Here is a 16,416-nt window from a genome sequence, read left to right on the forward strand (position 1 = left end):
TGATCATTTTCTGCTGACAAAACATTGACTGTATTCAAATTACAGCAAGCAGTTGAGTAAGGGACACATCACTGTACCCGGGCTCCCTCCCCCCAACATTATGCTGTTCTCAGATTACATACCCAAAACCTGCAGACAGATTCCATTTAAAATTGGATTTAAAGTTTTTTTTCATGAAAACACCGGAATGCTGTAGATAAGCCCCTGATGACGGTGAGCTTACCTCACCATCGATTTTGAGGGTGACAGGTTCCCTTTAATTACCTCATGTGGGCTAAACCCTACGGTCTTCTGGTATAGATGCTTCTAGAGTCCATTGCTTTCACAAGAGATATCTTTAAATTTTATTGACAGGAGATTTCCTTTGTCATCTACACATTCTCCTATGACCCCTTTCCTCTTCCAGCGACTTATGTCAGCGAGCTTTTGGTCAACTATGTCCAAACTATGGTTCTCAAAAGGTATATTTGTATTTGCCGTCACAGTTGATAATAATAATAATAATAATAATTTTATTTATATAGCGCCAACATATTCCGCAGCGCTTTACAAATTATAGAGGGGACTTGTACAGACAATAGACATTACAGCATAACAGAAATCACAGTTCAAAACAGATACCAGGAGGAGTGAGGGCCCTGCTCGCAAGCTTACAAACTATGGGGAAAAGGGGAGACACGAGAGGTGGATGGTAACAATTGCTTTAGTTATTCGGACCAGCTATAGTGTAAGGCTCAGGTGTTCATGTAAAGCTGCATGAACCAGTTACCTGCCTAAGTATGTAGCAGTACAGACACAGAGGGCTAATACTGCATAAAGTGTATGAGAACATGATGCGAGGAACCTTTTTTTTTTTTTTTTTATTATAAATAGGCCACACAGGGATCGTTAGGTTAATGCATTGAGGCGGTAGGCCAGTCTGAACAAATGAGTTTTTAGGGCACGCTTAAAACTGTGGGGATTGGGGATTAATCGTATTAACCTAGGTAGTGCATTCCAAAGAATCGGCGCAGCACGTGTAAAGTCTTGGAGACGGGAGTGGGAGGTTCTGATTATTGAGGATGCTAACCTGAGGTCATTAGCGGAGCGGAGGGCACGGGTAGGGTGGTAGACTGATACCAGGGAGGAGATGTAGGGTGGTGCTGAGCCATGGAGTGCAGTTGATTATAGAACCAAAAATCTTTGCAGAGATACAGGATTAGAGGGGAGCAAATTTGTTCGGATTCCCTCTTATTCGACAAGCTACAGCATTTACCGAATAAGCTGCATCGGCAACCTGGCTTACCGGATCGCGCCGGCTGATCGGCGCCACAGCTGCATGTGTTGCGGCTGCGTCACAGTCACAACACATGTATGGATAGCCTGTTTGTTGGGCTCTATAGCGCTATAGCTTGCCGAATAAGACAGAACCTGAACAAATTCTTCGCTCAACTCTACAGGATAACTTCCATATGCACGCTATCCGTGAAAAACATGGATAGTACTCTTATGAAGAAAAACAGACGTCTGAATGAGGCCTAACAGATGGTAAAAGGAGGAGGAGTTGAACGAAAACCTCTACAACATCCTTATGTGTCAATTAAAAACAAAACCACAATGATTTACTCATTCAACCATATTCCATGTAGTTAGGGAAATTCCAGCATTTAGTAAGATTTTTGGTGTAGAAAGTTCTGAGCCCGAACATCTTTATTCTCTTATTCACTTAGCGCAGGGGTGCACATTTTTGGTCCAAGGACTGCAATGCAATACTGAACCAATCTCAAGGGCCACAAAAAAGTAAAGGGGTATTTACATGAATGCATGACCAGAACCACCATCAGTACATTAAGACATCACGAGAACCAAGTTTTGAGTATTTGTGGAGAATTTGAAGAGATTCTGCTCAGTTTTTGCTAAAAAAAAATAGGTGTAAACATACAACAACTTACACTAACACTAGAGTTTTTGGAGCAGAATCTCACTAAATCCTCTTAATCTCAAAACATTTTTTGAGTATTTTTAAGTTTTAATATAGCCGTGAAGAACATTTTGGATTACATGTGTACAAACTCAGAACCACAGTCTAAACAGAATGAGAAGCCAGAAGCACTGTCAGCACATGTACGCAGCACCAGAACCACTGTCAACACATGAACGCAGCGAAAGAATCAATGTCAGCACATGCAGAGCCAGAACCACTGTCAGCACATGAATCCAGTGCCAGAACAACCGTCAGCACATGAATGTAGCGCCAGAACCACCATCAGCACGACTGCTATGCCAGAACCATCATCAGAACATGAATGCAGCATAAAACCACCGTTAGTCCATGAATGCAGCATCAGAACCATGGCCAGTACATGAACACAATACCAGAACCACCATAAGTACATGAATGCAACGCCAAAACCATTATCAGTTTATTTATACAGCACCAAGCTTAGTACAGCAAACAATTGTAATGTTAGCCCTATATTGTATTGCTTCAATCTACAATTCCCAGTATGTCCTTAACAATATTAAGGAGATGCTGGGAGTTTTGTTACCAGCCATCATCAGACTGCAAACTATAGATGAACTATAGCACTGATGAGATGCAGGTAGTATCGCAAAAACTTTTACATCCAGGTCCCTTATAGTGGACATCTTCTCTGATTCAAGCCATTCCCATCTCTTTTACAGACTCCATGATGACATTTCATACGCAGAGCTCAATTCTGCAGACTTCCCTCTTCTCTGTCTTCAGAAGCACTTCCCTGTTATGACCTGGTGGTCAGGACAATAATGGACCTGGTGGTTAAGAGCACACGGAATGACCTGATAGTTACTGATAATAAGGACGAGCTCTGGGACGTGGGAACTCTGCTGACCGCAATCCCTAAACCTATCAAACACACTAGAAATAGCCGTGGATTGCGCCTAACGCTCCCTATGCAACTCGGCACAGCCTAAGAAACTAGCTAGCCCTGAAGATAGAAAAATAAAGCCTACCTTGCCTCAGAGAAATTCCCCAAAGGAAAAGGCAGCCCCCCACATATGACTGTGAGTAAAGATGAAAATACAAACACAGAGATGAAAATAGATTTAGCAAAGTGAGGCCCGACTTACTGAACAGACCGAGGATAGGAAAGGTTACTTTGCGGTCAGCACAAAAACCTACAAAAAGACCACGCAGAGGGCGCAAAAAGACCCTCCGCACCGACTCACGGTGCGGAGGCGCTCCCTCTGCGTCCCAGAGCTTCCAGCAAGCAAGACAACAAATTAAATAGCAAGCTGGACAGAAAAATAGAAAACCAAAGAAATACAAGCTGGAACTTAGCTTCGGATGGGAAGACAGGTCACAAGAACGATCCAGGAGTGAACTAGACCAATACTGGAACATTGACAGGTGGCATAGAGCAAAGATCTAAGTGGAGTTAAATAGAGCAGCAGCTAACGAATTAACCTAGTCACCTGTGAAACTCAGAAACACCCACCAGAGGAAGTCCATGGACAGAACCAGCCGAAGTACCATTCATGACCACAGGAGGGAGCCCGACAACAGAATTCACAACACTTCCCTACACGGTGCCGCTAGAAATAAAAGTTTCATTATACTGCCCCACGAATAAAAATATCTCCGAGCCTGCACCTCTCAATAAATAATTGCCCCTCACTGTGCTTCCTGCACGAAATATTCCCCTCACATTGCCCCTATTCTATCATACTACCCCTCCCCATAATGTCCCCCAACACTTCCCCGTTCCATAATATCCCCTCCACACATCTCTTCACCATAATATCCCCTCTCCAAAATTGTCCCCCAAAATATCTCCCCCACACTGGATAGCTGCATAAAGTCTCCCCACCATACACTATACTATGCCTCCTCTCACAACACTCCTAATGTCTTATTTTGCCCCATAATGTCTCCCATAACTCCATGTTACCCACTGCTCGATAATGTCCCCTATTGCCCAATAATGGACCCCCATAGTGTCCCGCATTTACCACAATGTTCTCCATTGCCCCATAATGGCCCCTATAGCGTCCCCCATTTCTCCATAATATTCACCATTGTGTCCCCCCATTGCTCCAAAATGTTCTCTGGAAAGTAACACCACACGAAAAAAAAAAAAACATCTTTGGCTCCTCCTGGAGTGCTTACCGGTGCCTGCCGCATCCTCCCACCTCTGCGGCCCTTGCCAGCAGCAGTGTAAGGACGTCAGCAGCGTGCTGACCTCATCATGCCGATGCACATCGGGGCCTAGGCTGACCTGCACTGCTCCAGTCCCGTTAGGAAGGGAGCGGCGTCTCAAAGGCAGCTCCGCAGGCCGCACATCAGCCTTCATGTTGTACAGGCCTGACTTAACGTAATACCTACTTCATAGGGAAAGCAATCCACTAAACAACTTAACTGCAGCAAGCTTACCAGATAATGGAAGCAGACAATCGCATCATCGTTGGGAGTACTATAGACTAGGATTAAGGAAATCAGAAACTTAAAATATATCACTGCTTTAATCAGTTATAAAATCATATCTACTTGACTTGATATGGAAGTCCTGGGACACATATTGGGTCACTCATTAGTTATGACGAGAGTTCAAACTCAAGTATATAAACGTGCTCTTGGGTGGTCTATCCTCCTACCGATCATCAGTCCTCTTACATACTGGTGTCAATGGTATGACATTCACCAATTAGGATTGTAAGGAATGTACGGCCAATACCTGTTAATCCGAGGGCTGGCTGGTGAAAATAACAGCCTTGGAAAAGTAAGAAGACATGCCATTGTCTCCCTATTGTGCCTGTTCTTAGGCAACAGCTCAAACATGTCGACGTACCATCAATTAGGGCAAATAGCAAAATATTCACCAGGAAATCTGAAGGACTTTCGAAAAATACTAACGTCTTAGCTACTGTATACCGAGGCAAATGTCAAGCAAGCAGTGAAAACATGCAGTCTGCAATGTCAAACAGTATGTCCCCCGCCACATGAGTCTTCACACATATTCTGACACACAGAGAGAGAATTTTCTTTACCTCCTCTCTGCTGTGCATTATTTAAAGACTCTCAGAAGGAAGGGAAGATGCAGCGGAGCAACCAAGCAATTGAATAAGGTGCGATGCGGTGTTTGTTAATAATCTGTGGACGAACCAGGAAAGCACTCTGCTTTGTAATCACACCTTGACTGACAGACTCCAAATCTCCTCCAAAGCATGCCGTTGGTGCGCTCATGCTGCACAAGTTATTAACAGTGAGGGACATTAATAAAACCCTCAACTAAGGCAGGAGAAAGATGGAAAACAGCTTGAGAAGAAGTAAAAAAAAAAAAAAAACGAAAACACATGACATCTACACAAATGTTAGGCTTGAGGCATAAAACGTCATACGCTAATTACAACACTTCCCATTGTCTTGAACTTTGACATTTTTCCCAACAAGTTGTCCGAGCCATGGACAACAGTGACGGCGATAATCTAAGCACAAAATGTGATTTATCTGACATTGCGTTGATATTTCGGTTCTATCCAATTTATTTTCTAAAGCAATGAACCAAAAACTTATTGCTTTTTCAAGCATTTCTGTGCGTTTTCTCATAGTGGTACTAACGGGGGCTTCAACTATTCACTGATCCCTAAAATACCAGAGAAACATCGCTAATGGGTATCTGATCAGCAGGGAACCCCTTCCAATATCAGTTACATGAAAAAACTGCAATCCAACCCTCTACAACTCCAGAGAGTTACGGTGCTGAAAAAAGCTGATGAGCTCCTACACCCAGTTATGAAACCGATCAGTGGAGATCCCAACAGATAACCCAATACTGATAAGTCGGTGATACAAGATCTTTATACCATTATTTAGTATGGTAGGAAAACTAAAACTAGTGCTGATAAGACAGTCTTTAGATCTTTTGGTCAGGAGTTAGTGAAGTGTGACTTTTTCAGTAGTTTCTCTAAACATCCCTCGCATTCCCACATTGTGTAGATCTGCGGTGTAATATAAACAATGGATTAGTTTTGCACACATTCCAAATTTTCTGAAATAACATCATGCATATTTATGATATACAAATACATTTCAATTCCTCAGTTTCACGATCTCAACTGAACACCAGCCTTAAAAAAGGAGTAGAGCTAAGACGATAATTGCATACTGTGTTTCAACTGAGTTAAAAGTATGAACAGAATTCATAAAAGGCTTAGGAAACCTGTGCACTATTGTACTATTGTTCATTTGCATTCGTAATGAAAAAATAGGCAATTTTCTAAATAGAGCTCACTACTATTTTGCTAATGTAGAGTCTCTGCAACTCCAACAAATAGCTGGCTGTTGGTGTTGGTGGTGTGTGAACAGGTTCCCACAGACTTGTTCATTGTGCAAGTGGCCCATGTGTTTCTGGTTCTGTAATTGTTCTCTTGTTTCTACAAGACTGGGGAGTCCATCACTCCTTATGGGTCATTTGCATCCAAACTGTTCCATCCAGCATGTCCACATGAAAATTCCGTCTCTGAACCCTGCTTATACAGGTACTATACAGATGATCAGGTTTTTAAATACATCAGATAGGGATTATATACATTAGGTAGGACTGCTCTATATGGGTATACCTTGACAATTGGTGGAGCAGCTTAGTATACATTTTTTTGCCAAAAAAAAAACGTATCAACTAAATACCCTGTTTTTTTCCATCTTTTGACTAGCACTTGCTTATTATTTTTTTTTTACAACAGAGTATTTTTGACCTCACTTTTGTGTCTTCAAGTTTCTTGGTGGTGTGTGAACAGGTTCCTACAGACTTGTTCATTGTGCAAGTAGCCCATGTATTTCTGGTTCTGAAATAGCTGGCTGTGCTGCTGCTTCTGACATTAGACAGCACACCGTTCCTGACTGTCACTTCTCTATATTCTAACCCTCCTCACAGTGTTAGGACAGTCTCATGAAAGTGTAATTTCACTCAAGGCACAAGTCTCAGCACAGTCACATGTCTAATGATGCCAAACAGACAGCTTCATAGACATCTGGAATGTCACTTTGGGTCGTCCAACAGAAATACAATCTATTTAGAAGTGTTCGTGTGATACTGGCCTGGAGATTGACTTGGGAAGAAAGAGGGTTTACGTGACAGGATAGGGAGAAATACATTAAAATATTGGGTTTCTTTTTTACCTATTGTAGAGGTCTAAAAGGAAGGCAGATTGCAAAAACTGTGCTTAAAGGTGTTTGTGAATAATGGAAGGGATCACTGCCGGATATTAGGTGCCGTCACAGAAGTGGGGCATTCAGATTTACTGCCAGATAGACTAGCAAAACAGAACCTTAACCGCCAAACATTAAAAATATGCTATGGAATAAGGACCAACAAGCTAAACAATAAGCCACGAGGAACAATGATCCAAGTGATTGCCATAGTTTAGGACAGTCTCTCAAAAAGCATTTTACTTGAGAGTGAAAGCATCACTGGCCACCATTGTAAAAATCATGAGTCTAGACATTCCCATATGGAGGAACTTTGAGTGAAAGTTAAAGAACAGCAAATCACAAGACATCAGTCAGACCAATTGTAATATAAAATAATTAAAACAGTCTGTCTAGACGGGTCCTAAATAAAGTTTTTGATTTTCTGGTCAGATTTAGAACTCTGTGGAAGCTAATGGGCATATTACGAATAATGATGTAGAACATAATGTTATGATACTTACCAAGACTTCTCAATGAAAAATAAGCAGAGAGGAAAAGCAGGGACTTCTACAAGGCCATACAATGCCACGTTCACGTATAAATTGCCTTTCAGCGCTCCTGCATTTAAGGTCAGACCATAGTAAACCAGACTGCAGACGTACCTGAAAGAAAAAGAACATCATTGCTACTGAAAGGTTTGCAGATTTCAAGATCTGGTTTTTCAAAAGTCATTTTCTAAAGAATACACTCTGACAAAGAAGAATGGTCTCGATGAAAATAATACTCCTTTCACCACTGCTGGCCAGAAACTCCCGATCTATTAGTAATTCTTTCCCCAAACACTGCGCTGGGAAATAAACTTGCAAGTCAGATGCATTTTACGGTGAATTACTTAACAAATGCACACATATATAGAGGAGGAGAGCTATCAACACATCAATTACAGACATAAATGAGAAATCCATTCATAGTCAGTTTTGGTATAGCGTGACGGCTATTTTATAGGGTCTCGGCAGCAAACGACATTCAGCTTCTCTCTCATAGACCCAGTATATTCATTGCATGACAGGTTATCATCATGCTGAAAGCAATATTTAAAAGGATAAAAGCCATACATTTATTCCGATTTTAAGTCAGCTAAAACCAGAACTAATTTACTGGAATTATAAGTCCGTGCGCACTGTGATTAAAGAGGTAATCCTGTTCATATTGGACAGGGGCACAATATCTTAAGGATATCTGTAGAAGTGATGTCACCAGCCTCAATCATTATAGTACCAGGAGGCAAGCAGGGCTAGATATCTCTAGAAGTGAAGTCACCAGCCCCGATTATTACCTTACTAGATGGTGGACCGATTCTAACGCATCGGGTATTCTAGAATATGCATGTCCATGTAGTATATAGGGCGGCACGGTGGCGCAGTGGTTAGCACAGCAGCCTTGCAGCGCTGGAGTCCTGGGTTCGAACCCCACCAAGGACAACATCTGCAAAGAGTTTGTATGTTCTCTCCGTGTTTGCGTGGGTTTCCTCCGGGCACTCCGGTTTCCTCCCACATTCCAAAGACATACTGATAGGGAATTTAGATTGTGAGCCCCATCGGGGACAGTGATGATAATATGTGCAAAAAATGTAAAGCGCTGCGGAATATGTTAGCGCTATATAAAAATAAAGATTATTATTATTATTATTATTATTATATTGCCCAGCTACGTAGTATATTGCCCAGCCACGTAGTATATTGCCCAGTTACGTAGTATATTGCCCAGTCACATAGTATATTGCCCAGCTACGTAGTATACAGCACAGAGCCACGTAGTATACAGCACAGACACGTAGTATATTGCCCAGCCACGTAGTGTATTACCCAGCTACGTAGTATATTGCCCATTCACGTAGTATATTGCCCAGTCACATAGTATATTGCCCAGTCACATAGAATATTGCCCAGCCACGTAGTATATTGCCCAGCCACGTAGTATATTGCCCAGTCACGTAGAATATTGCCCAGTCACGTAGTATATTGCCCAGTCACGTAGTATATTGCCCAGCTACGTAGGATATTGCACAGCGACGTAGTATACAGCGCAAAGCCACGTAGTATACAGCACAGACACATAGTATATTGCCCAGCTACATAGTATATTGCCCAGCTACGTAGTATATTGCCCAGTCACGTATTATATTGCCTAGTCACATAGTATACAGCACAGAGCCACGTAGTATATCGCCCAGCCCACGCAGTATATTGCCCAGCCACGTAGTATATTGCCCAGCCACGTAGTATATTGCCCAGCTACGTAGTATATTGCACAGCGACGTAGTATACAGCACAGAGCCCCATAGTATACAGCACAGACATGTAGTATATTGCCCAGTCACGTAGTATATTACCCAGCTACGTAGTATATTGCCCAGTCACGTAGTATATTGCCCAGCTACGTAGTATACTGCCCAGTCACGTAGTATATTGCTCAGCCACGTAGTATATTGCCCAGCCACGTAGTATATTGCCCAGCCACGTAGTATATTGCCCAGTCACGTAGTATATTGCCCAGTCACGTAGTATATTGCCCAGCCACGTAGTATATTGCCCAGTCACGTAGTATATTGCCCAGTCACGTAGTATATTGCCCATTAACGTAGTATATTGCCCAGTCACTAATACCTATGTTCCCTCATCACTAATACCTATCCATTGGCACCCCTCATTATCTGCAGTTGAAACTAGAAGTTTACATACACTATATAAAAATAAACACATATGCATGTTTTTTCAATATCTGACAAGAAATCAGAATAAACCTGGCCCGTTTTAGGTCAATTAGGATTACCAATACCATTTTGGCAGTATGCTTTGGGTCATCATTGTCCATTTGGAAGACCCACTTCTGCCCAAGCTTTAACTTTCTGGCTGATATCTTGAGATGTTGCTTCAGTATTGACACAATGTTCTTTTCTCATGATGCCATCTATTTTGTGAAGTGCACCAGTCCCTCCTGCAGCAAAATAACCCCACAACATGATGTTGCCACCACCGTGTTTCACCGTTGGGATGGTGTTATTAAGCTTCCAAGCCTCTCCCTTTTTCCTACAAAAGTAACTATGGTCATTATGCACAAAAACTTCAATTTTAGTTTCATCAGATCATCAGACCACAGGACACGTCTCCAAAAATTAAGGTCTTTGTTCCTGTGTGTATTTGCAAACATAAATATGGCTTTTTTTATGCTTCTTTTGGAGTAATGGCTTCTTTCTGACAGAGTGGCCTTTCAGCACATGTTGATACAGTACTCGTTTCACTGAGGATAATGACACAATCTTACCAGCTTCTGCCATCATCTTCACAAGGTCTTTTGCTTTTGTCCTTGGGTTGATATGCACATGTCAGACCAAAGTACGTTCATCTCTGGAATACAGAACCAGTGTTCTTCCTGAGTGGTATGATGGCTGGACATTCCCATCTTGTTTTGTACTTGCATAGAATTGTTTGTACAGATGAACGAGGAGGCACCTTTAGGTATCTTGAAATTGTACCCATGGATGAACCAGACTTGTGCAAGTTCACAATTTTTTTAGACTTTCCCATGATGCTACACAAAGAAGCAGTGTGTTTCAGGTGTGCATTAAAATACATCCACAGGTGTGTTTATAATTAACTCAAACGTTACAAAAGCTTCCAAACACATGACATCATCATATGGGCAGTCCAGAATTGTTTAAAGGCATACTAATCTTAGTGTATGTAAACTTTTGACTTTGCAGTAAGTAAAAAAAATGACTTAAAACTTACTCTCTCTCGTTATTCTGGCATTTGGCAAATAATAATTATGATAATTCTAATTGACCTAAAATGGGAAAGGTTTATTCTGATTTCATGTCCGCTATTGAGAAAAACATGCATATACCGTATATACTCGAGTATAAGCCGAGATTTTCAGCCCAAATTTTTGGGCTGAAAGTGCCCCCCTCGGCTTATACTCGAGTCACGGTAGCGGTGGGGTCGGCAGGTGAGGAGCTGAGGGCGCTGAGGCATACTTACCTAGTCCCAGCGATCCTCGCGCTGTCCCTGCCGTCCCACGGGCTTCGGCGCTGCAGTTTCTTCCTCTCTTCAGCGGTCACGTGGGACCGCTCATTACAGAAATGAATAAGCGGCTCCACCTCCCATAGGGGCGGAGCCGCTTATTCATTTCTCTAATCAGCGGTGCCGGTGACCGCTGATAGAGAAAGAAGCTGCGGCACCGAAGACAGGAGGGGACAGCGCGAGGATCGCCAGGACTAGGTGAGTATGTTATATTCACCTGTCCACGTTCCAGCCGCCGGGCGCCGATCCATCTTCCCGGCCGGCGCCTCCATCTTCCCGGCGTCTCTGCTCTCTGACTGATCAGGCAGAGGGCGCGATGACGCATATAGTGTGCGCGGCGCCCTCTGCCTGATCAGTCAGAGCAGAGACGCCGGGAAGATGGAGGCGCCGGAACGAGACGCCGGGAGCTGCAATCAAGGGAGGTGAGTATGTGTTTTTTTTCTTTATTGCGGCAGCGGCGGCACAAATTTATGTGGAACATCTATGGGGCACAGTGAACGGTGCAGAGCACCGTATATGGCACAGCACAGCTATGGGGCACAGTGAACGGTGCAGAGCACCGTATATGGCACAGCACAGCTATGGGGTACAGTGAACGGTGCAGAGCACCGTATATGGCACAGCACAGCTATGGGGCACAGTGAACGGTGCAGAGCACCGTATATGGCACAGCACAGCTATGGGGCACAGTGAACGGTGCAGAGCACCGTATATGGCACAGCACAGCTATGGGGCACAGTGAACGGTGCAGAGCACCGTATATGGCACAGCACAGCTATGGGGCACAGTGAACGGTGCAGAGCACCGTATATGGCACAGCACAGCTATGTATGGGGCACAGTGAACGGTGCAGAGCACCGTATATGGCACAGCACAGCTATGGGGCACAGTGAACGGTGCAGAGCACCGTATATGGCACAGCTATGGGGCACAGTGAACGGTGCAGAGCACCGTATATGGCACATCTATGGGGCACAGTGAACGGTGCAGAGCACCGTATATGGCACATCTATGGGGCACAGTGAACGGTGCAGAGCACCGTATATGGCACATCTATGGGGCACAATGAACGGTGCAGAGCACCGTATATGGCACAGCTAGGGGGCACAATGAACGGTGCAGAGCACTATATGGTTCACACCTATGGGGAAATATGAACGGTGCAGAGCACTATATGGCACAGCTATGGGGAAATAATGATCTATTTTTATTTTTGAAATTCACCGGTAAATGCTGCATTTCCACCCTAGGCTTATACTCGAGTCAATAAGTTTTCCCAGTTTTTTGTGGCAAAATTAGGGGGGTCGGCTTATACTCGGGTCGGCTTATACTCGAGTATATACGGTATGTCTTTTTATATAGTGCATGTAAACTACTGGTTTCAACTGTACTGTAGACCTAGTTAAGTAATACATGGACATCTTAAAGGGAACCGGTCAGCAGGATTGTGCACAGTAACCTACAGACAGTGTCAGGTTGGCGCCGCTATATTGTTATACTGATTAAAATGATATCTTGGTTGATGAAATCAGTCTTCTGGTTGTTTAATCCTTATTTTCAGTTTTGAGTTAATGATATGCTCATGCTCTGGGGCGGCTTGGGTGTGTGTGTGGGGATGGGCTTCATGTCGTGTTCTGATTAGTGTGAGGCAGTGACAGGTGTTATATGCGAGGGTCGCTATATGTCCCCTAGAAGGCACAGAGAAGCGTATCAAGGCTGCTGGAGTGCATTGAAGTCACAGGCATAGCTGTGATTGCAGTGCAAAATTAAAGTAAGTTTGGTCTTGGGCAAGAAAACTTGGCATGGGTTTTCATTTTTGGAGTGAACTACAGGATGGCAGTGGGACAGTTCACTCCCTCCAGGCTTGGACTTAAAAGTGGCCCATGGCCAAAGATTTCATTTAAAAAATCCTGCAGCAAAGGGTTGGGTGTGTCAGTGTTTTGTTTGCAAGCGGCAAAGCAGGTGGCTCTGCAACAGCCAGCTAGTGTGAGGCAACACAGAGCTAAGGCTACTTTCACACTTCAGGTTTTTTCATTCCGGCTGATTACGGCTCTTATGTGAACACCAGAACCGGCAAAAATAAAAACCGGAACCGTTTTTTCCCCATTGACTTGTATAAGCGCCGGATTGCGCCACATGGCCCAGCGTTCCTTCCGTTTTTTTCCGGATCCGGCAAAAATTTTGATTCCGGCATCTGGAAGAAACGTCTACTGTAACGTTTTTGGTCTGCGGCGAAAAAGCCGGAAGGGCCGGATCCAGCTCTTCCGGCTTTTCGCTACAATGCATGTCTATAAACGTCGGAATGCACCGGATCCGGAAAAAAGCGGATTCAGCGTCCTGATCCGGTTTTTTAATCTGAGCATGCTCAGAAACTATAGGCCTGCCCCCAGGACACATATATAAAACAATGCCATTGAAGCCCTCTCTCATTTCCAGCAATACTGCAAGAGAGCCAACACCCTGCCTTCCAGCAAGAGCCTGCCTGCCAGCAAGAGCCTGCCTGCCTTCCGGCAAGAGCCTAGCCTGCCTTCCAGCAACAGCCTGCCTGCCAGCTAGAGCCTGCCAGCCAGCTAGAGCCTGCCGCCAGCAAGAGCCTGCCTGGCTGCCTGCCAGCAAGAGCCTAGCCTGCCTTCCAGCAAGAGCCTGCCTTCCATCAAGAGCCTGACTTCCATCAAGATCCTAGCCTGCCTTCCAGCAAGAGCCTAGCCTGCCTTCCAGCAAGATCCTAGCCTGCCTTCCAGCAAGAGCCTAGCCTGCCTTCCAGCAAGAGCCTGCCTTCCATCAAGAGCCTAGCCTGCCTTTCAGCAAGAGCCTGCCTTAAAGCAAGAGCCTAGCCTGCCTTCCAGCAAGAGCCTAGCCTGCCTTCCAGCAAGAGCCTGCCTGCCTTCCAGCAAGAGCCTGCCTGCCTTCCAGCAAGAGCCTAGCCTGCCTTCCAGCAAGAGCCTAGCCTGTCTTCCAGCAAGAGCCTGCCTTCCAACAAGAGCCTGCCTTCCAACAAGAGCCTAGCCTGCCTTCCAGCAAGAGCCTGTCTGCCTGCCATCAGCCATGTCTTCTTCTGGGAGCCCTCCCTCTCGTCGGCAGCGCACTGAGGTAAATATGTTTTTATATAATTTTTCGCTTGCTCGCTCTCTCGCGCTCTGTCTCTCTGTCTAGCTCTCTCTCTCTCTGTCTATATATATATTAATGTATTTCACCATCTTTCATTTTTGTAGGAGCTGCTGCTGCAGAAGAAGAGGTGCTTCCAGAAGAAGACCGAAGGGGTGGAGAAAGACCTGGAACGGGATCACAATTGGTATGTTTCTTTCATGCATCGCGGAACCACAAACCACACACAACACCCAACACATAAAACAAAAGATCCTTACAGAAAGAACAATGCACACAACACATAGAAACAGATCATAGGACACATCACACAACATAAACAGAATGATCATTATAGATATCAAAATGTACACAACACATAAAAAGGCTAACTACAAGCACATAATTTTATGTTATTTTTCTTTTAGAGTTCGGATTCTGGTGCTCGATCCAGAGATCCTCTAACTGGCTCCCAGGGTTGTCGGCGTGAGAGTCCTGGCGGCCGTCATCGTGTAAGCAGCATTTTTTCTTTTTGTTTTTGGAATTTTCTTAGGTTTTGAATCTAATTTTATTTTTTTTGTCCTTTTTTATAACAGGCTTCACAGCATGCTCCTGATTCGGATGGTGAGGAGGTCGGCCTCAATATTGACCTCCTCATTGATCTGAACCGAGACAGGGAGCCGTTGTGGAACATGAGTGACCGCCGCCATGCTGATGTCATAGTGACCCCTCGACTCGGAGCAAGTATGCCAACAGCTAGAAGAGAACTGGGAGGACCCCGATGTTCGGGCCCAGAATCAAGAAGGTAAGTATACACAGTTCAGTTATGTTGATGCATTCTAAGTATTGTATCTTAACCAATTTGTGTTTCCCCTTTTTTTTTTTTTTTTTTACAGGTGAGAGGATTGTGAAGTGGTGGCGGTCTCTCAGGGATCGCTTTAAGAAGGAGTTCAACAAAGAAATGTGGGCCCCAAGTGGTTCTGAAGGACGCAGGAGCTGCCCAAGCTCTGTCGTTTCACAGGTCAACGATGGTGACCCGAAGGTAAATATTACCCACATGTAATAACCAATGTTTTACATGTCTAACCCTCTTATACTGATATTGCATGGCCCTTGCTGAAACAGCAGATTATATTTTTTTTTTCTCTTTGTTCCACAGCACTGTCGGGAGCACGCGGGAGCCTGCAGCTGCGTTGAACCCTTCTGGGGCGATCCCTCAGGAGACCGCCACCGAGGAACACTTCGACAGTCCCGGCCCCTCTGCACCTTTCCAGCCTTCCCACCCATCTGATCCCTCGGTCCCATCCACCAGCGCTGGAGCATCCTGGCCAGTTCCATTGCATGAAACTGCTGGTGAGGATATAGCTTTTCCTGTACCCCACCCCTCTGCTGCTGCCACCTCTAGTACACCTGTGGCTTCGGGGCGCCAGCGGCAGAGGGGTCAGGTACAGAGCGATGCGCCTGAGTTTTTGCACCTGAATGCATCCTTCCAGAACTGTCTCAAAGTTTTGTCCGAGCAAATGGCTGCAGGTTTCAATTTAATAAAAGCATACTCGAGTTGCATACACTTTTGCTAACTATGCGTTCAGAGGCAAGTCAGTCACCGAACCACACTTTTTCCGGTCGGTACTCGAGCAAATGGAGAAGCTATCTACTGATCAACAGATGTAAGTAATGGAAGCCTGCCAGTCTACTCTAGCACTCATTGCCTCCAAAGCCACGACACTTGCCACCCCTCCTGCACCTGCTCCCCCTTCTGCCACTGTCCCTCACTACAGCCACTACCATCCTCCTGACCCGTATCAGCAACCTGCCCGTGCCCCGTCCCACCAACCTCATCATTACCCACATCGTGCCCGTGCCCCGTCCCACCATCCAGACCACTACCAGCATCCTGCCTGTGTCCCGTCCCACCATCCAGACCAGTATGAACATCCCTCCCCATATCAGTTCCCAAAAACATCTTCCGCGCCTCCTCTCCCTGCCCACTACCACCAGCTTCCTTCACCCATCATGTCCCAACCCTCTTCTCCACCCATCACCGCTTCTGCCTCCCAAACCATCAGCTACACCCCTCCATCATACCAAATTCCTAACCCA

The 16,416-nt window shown here is 44.8% G+C and overlaps 1 protein-coding gene across 4 annotated transcripts in view; it reads right to left on the minus strand.

The window, feature by feature from the left end:
- The window catches only part of LOC138665712 (solute carrier family 22 member 15-like), a 377,939-nt gene that overhangs the window by 210,252 nt on the left and 151,271 nt on the right, over positions 1-16,416 (minus strand). For all 4 annotated transcript variants that reach the window (XM_069753451.1, XM_069753453.1, XM_069753452.1 and 1 more), the window contains exon 7: positions 7,672-7,812. In XM_069753451.1, coding sequence (XP_069609552.1) covers positions 7,672-7,812 — 141 coding nt within the window. The remainder of the gene's footprint in view (positions 1-7,671; positions 7,813-16,416) is intronic.

Source organism: Ranitomeya imitator, chromosome 2 (assembly GCF_032444005.1).
Source record: "Ranitomeya imitator isolate aRanImi1 chromosome 2, aRanImi1.pri, whole genome shotgun sequence".
NCBI classification, from domain to species: Eukaryota; Metazoa; Chordata; class Amphibia; order Anura; family Dendrobatidae; genus Ranitomeya; species Ranitomeya imitator.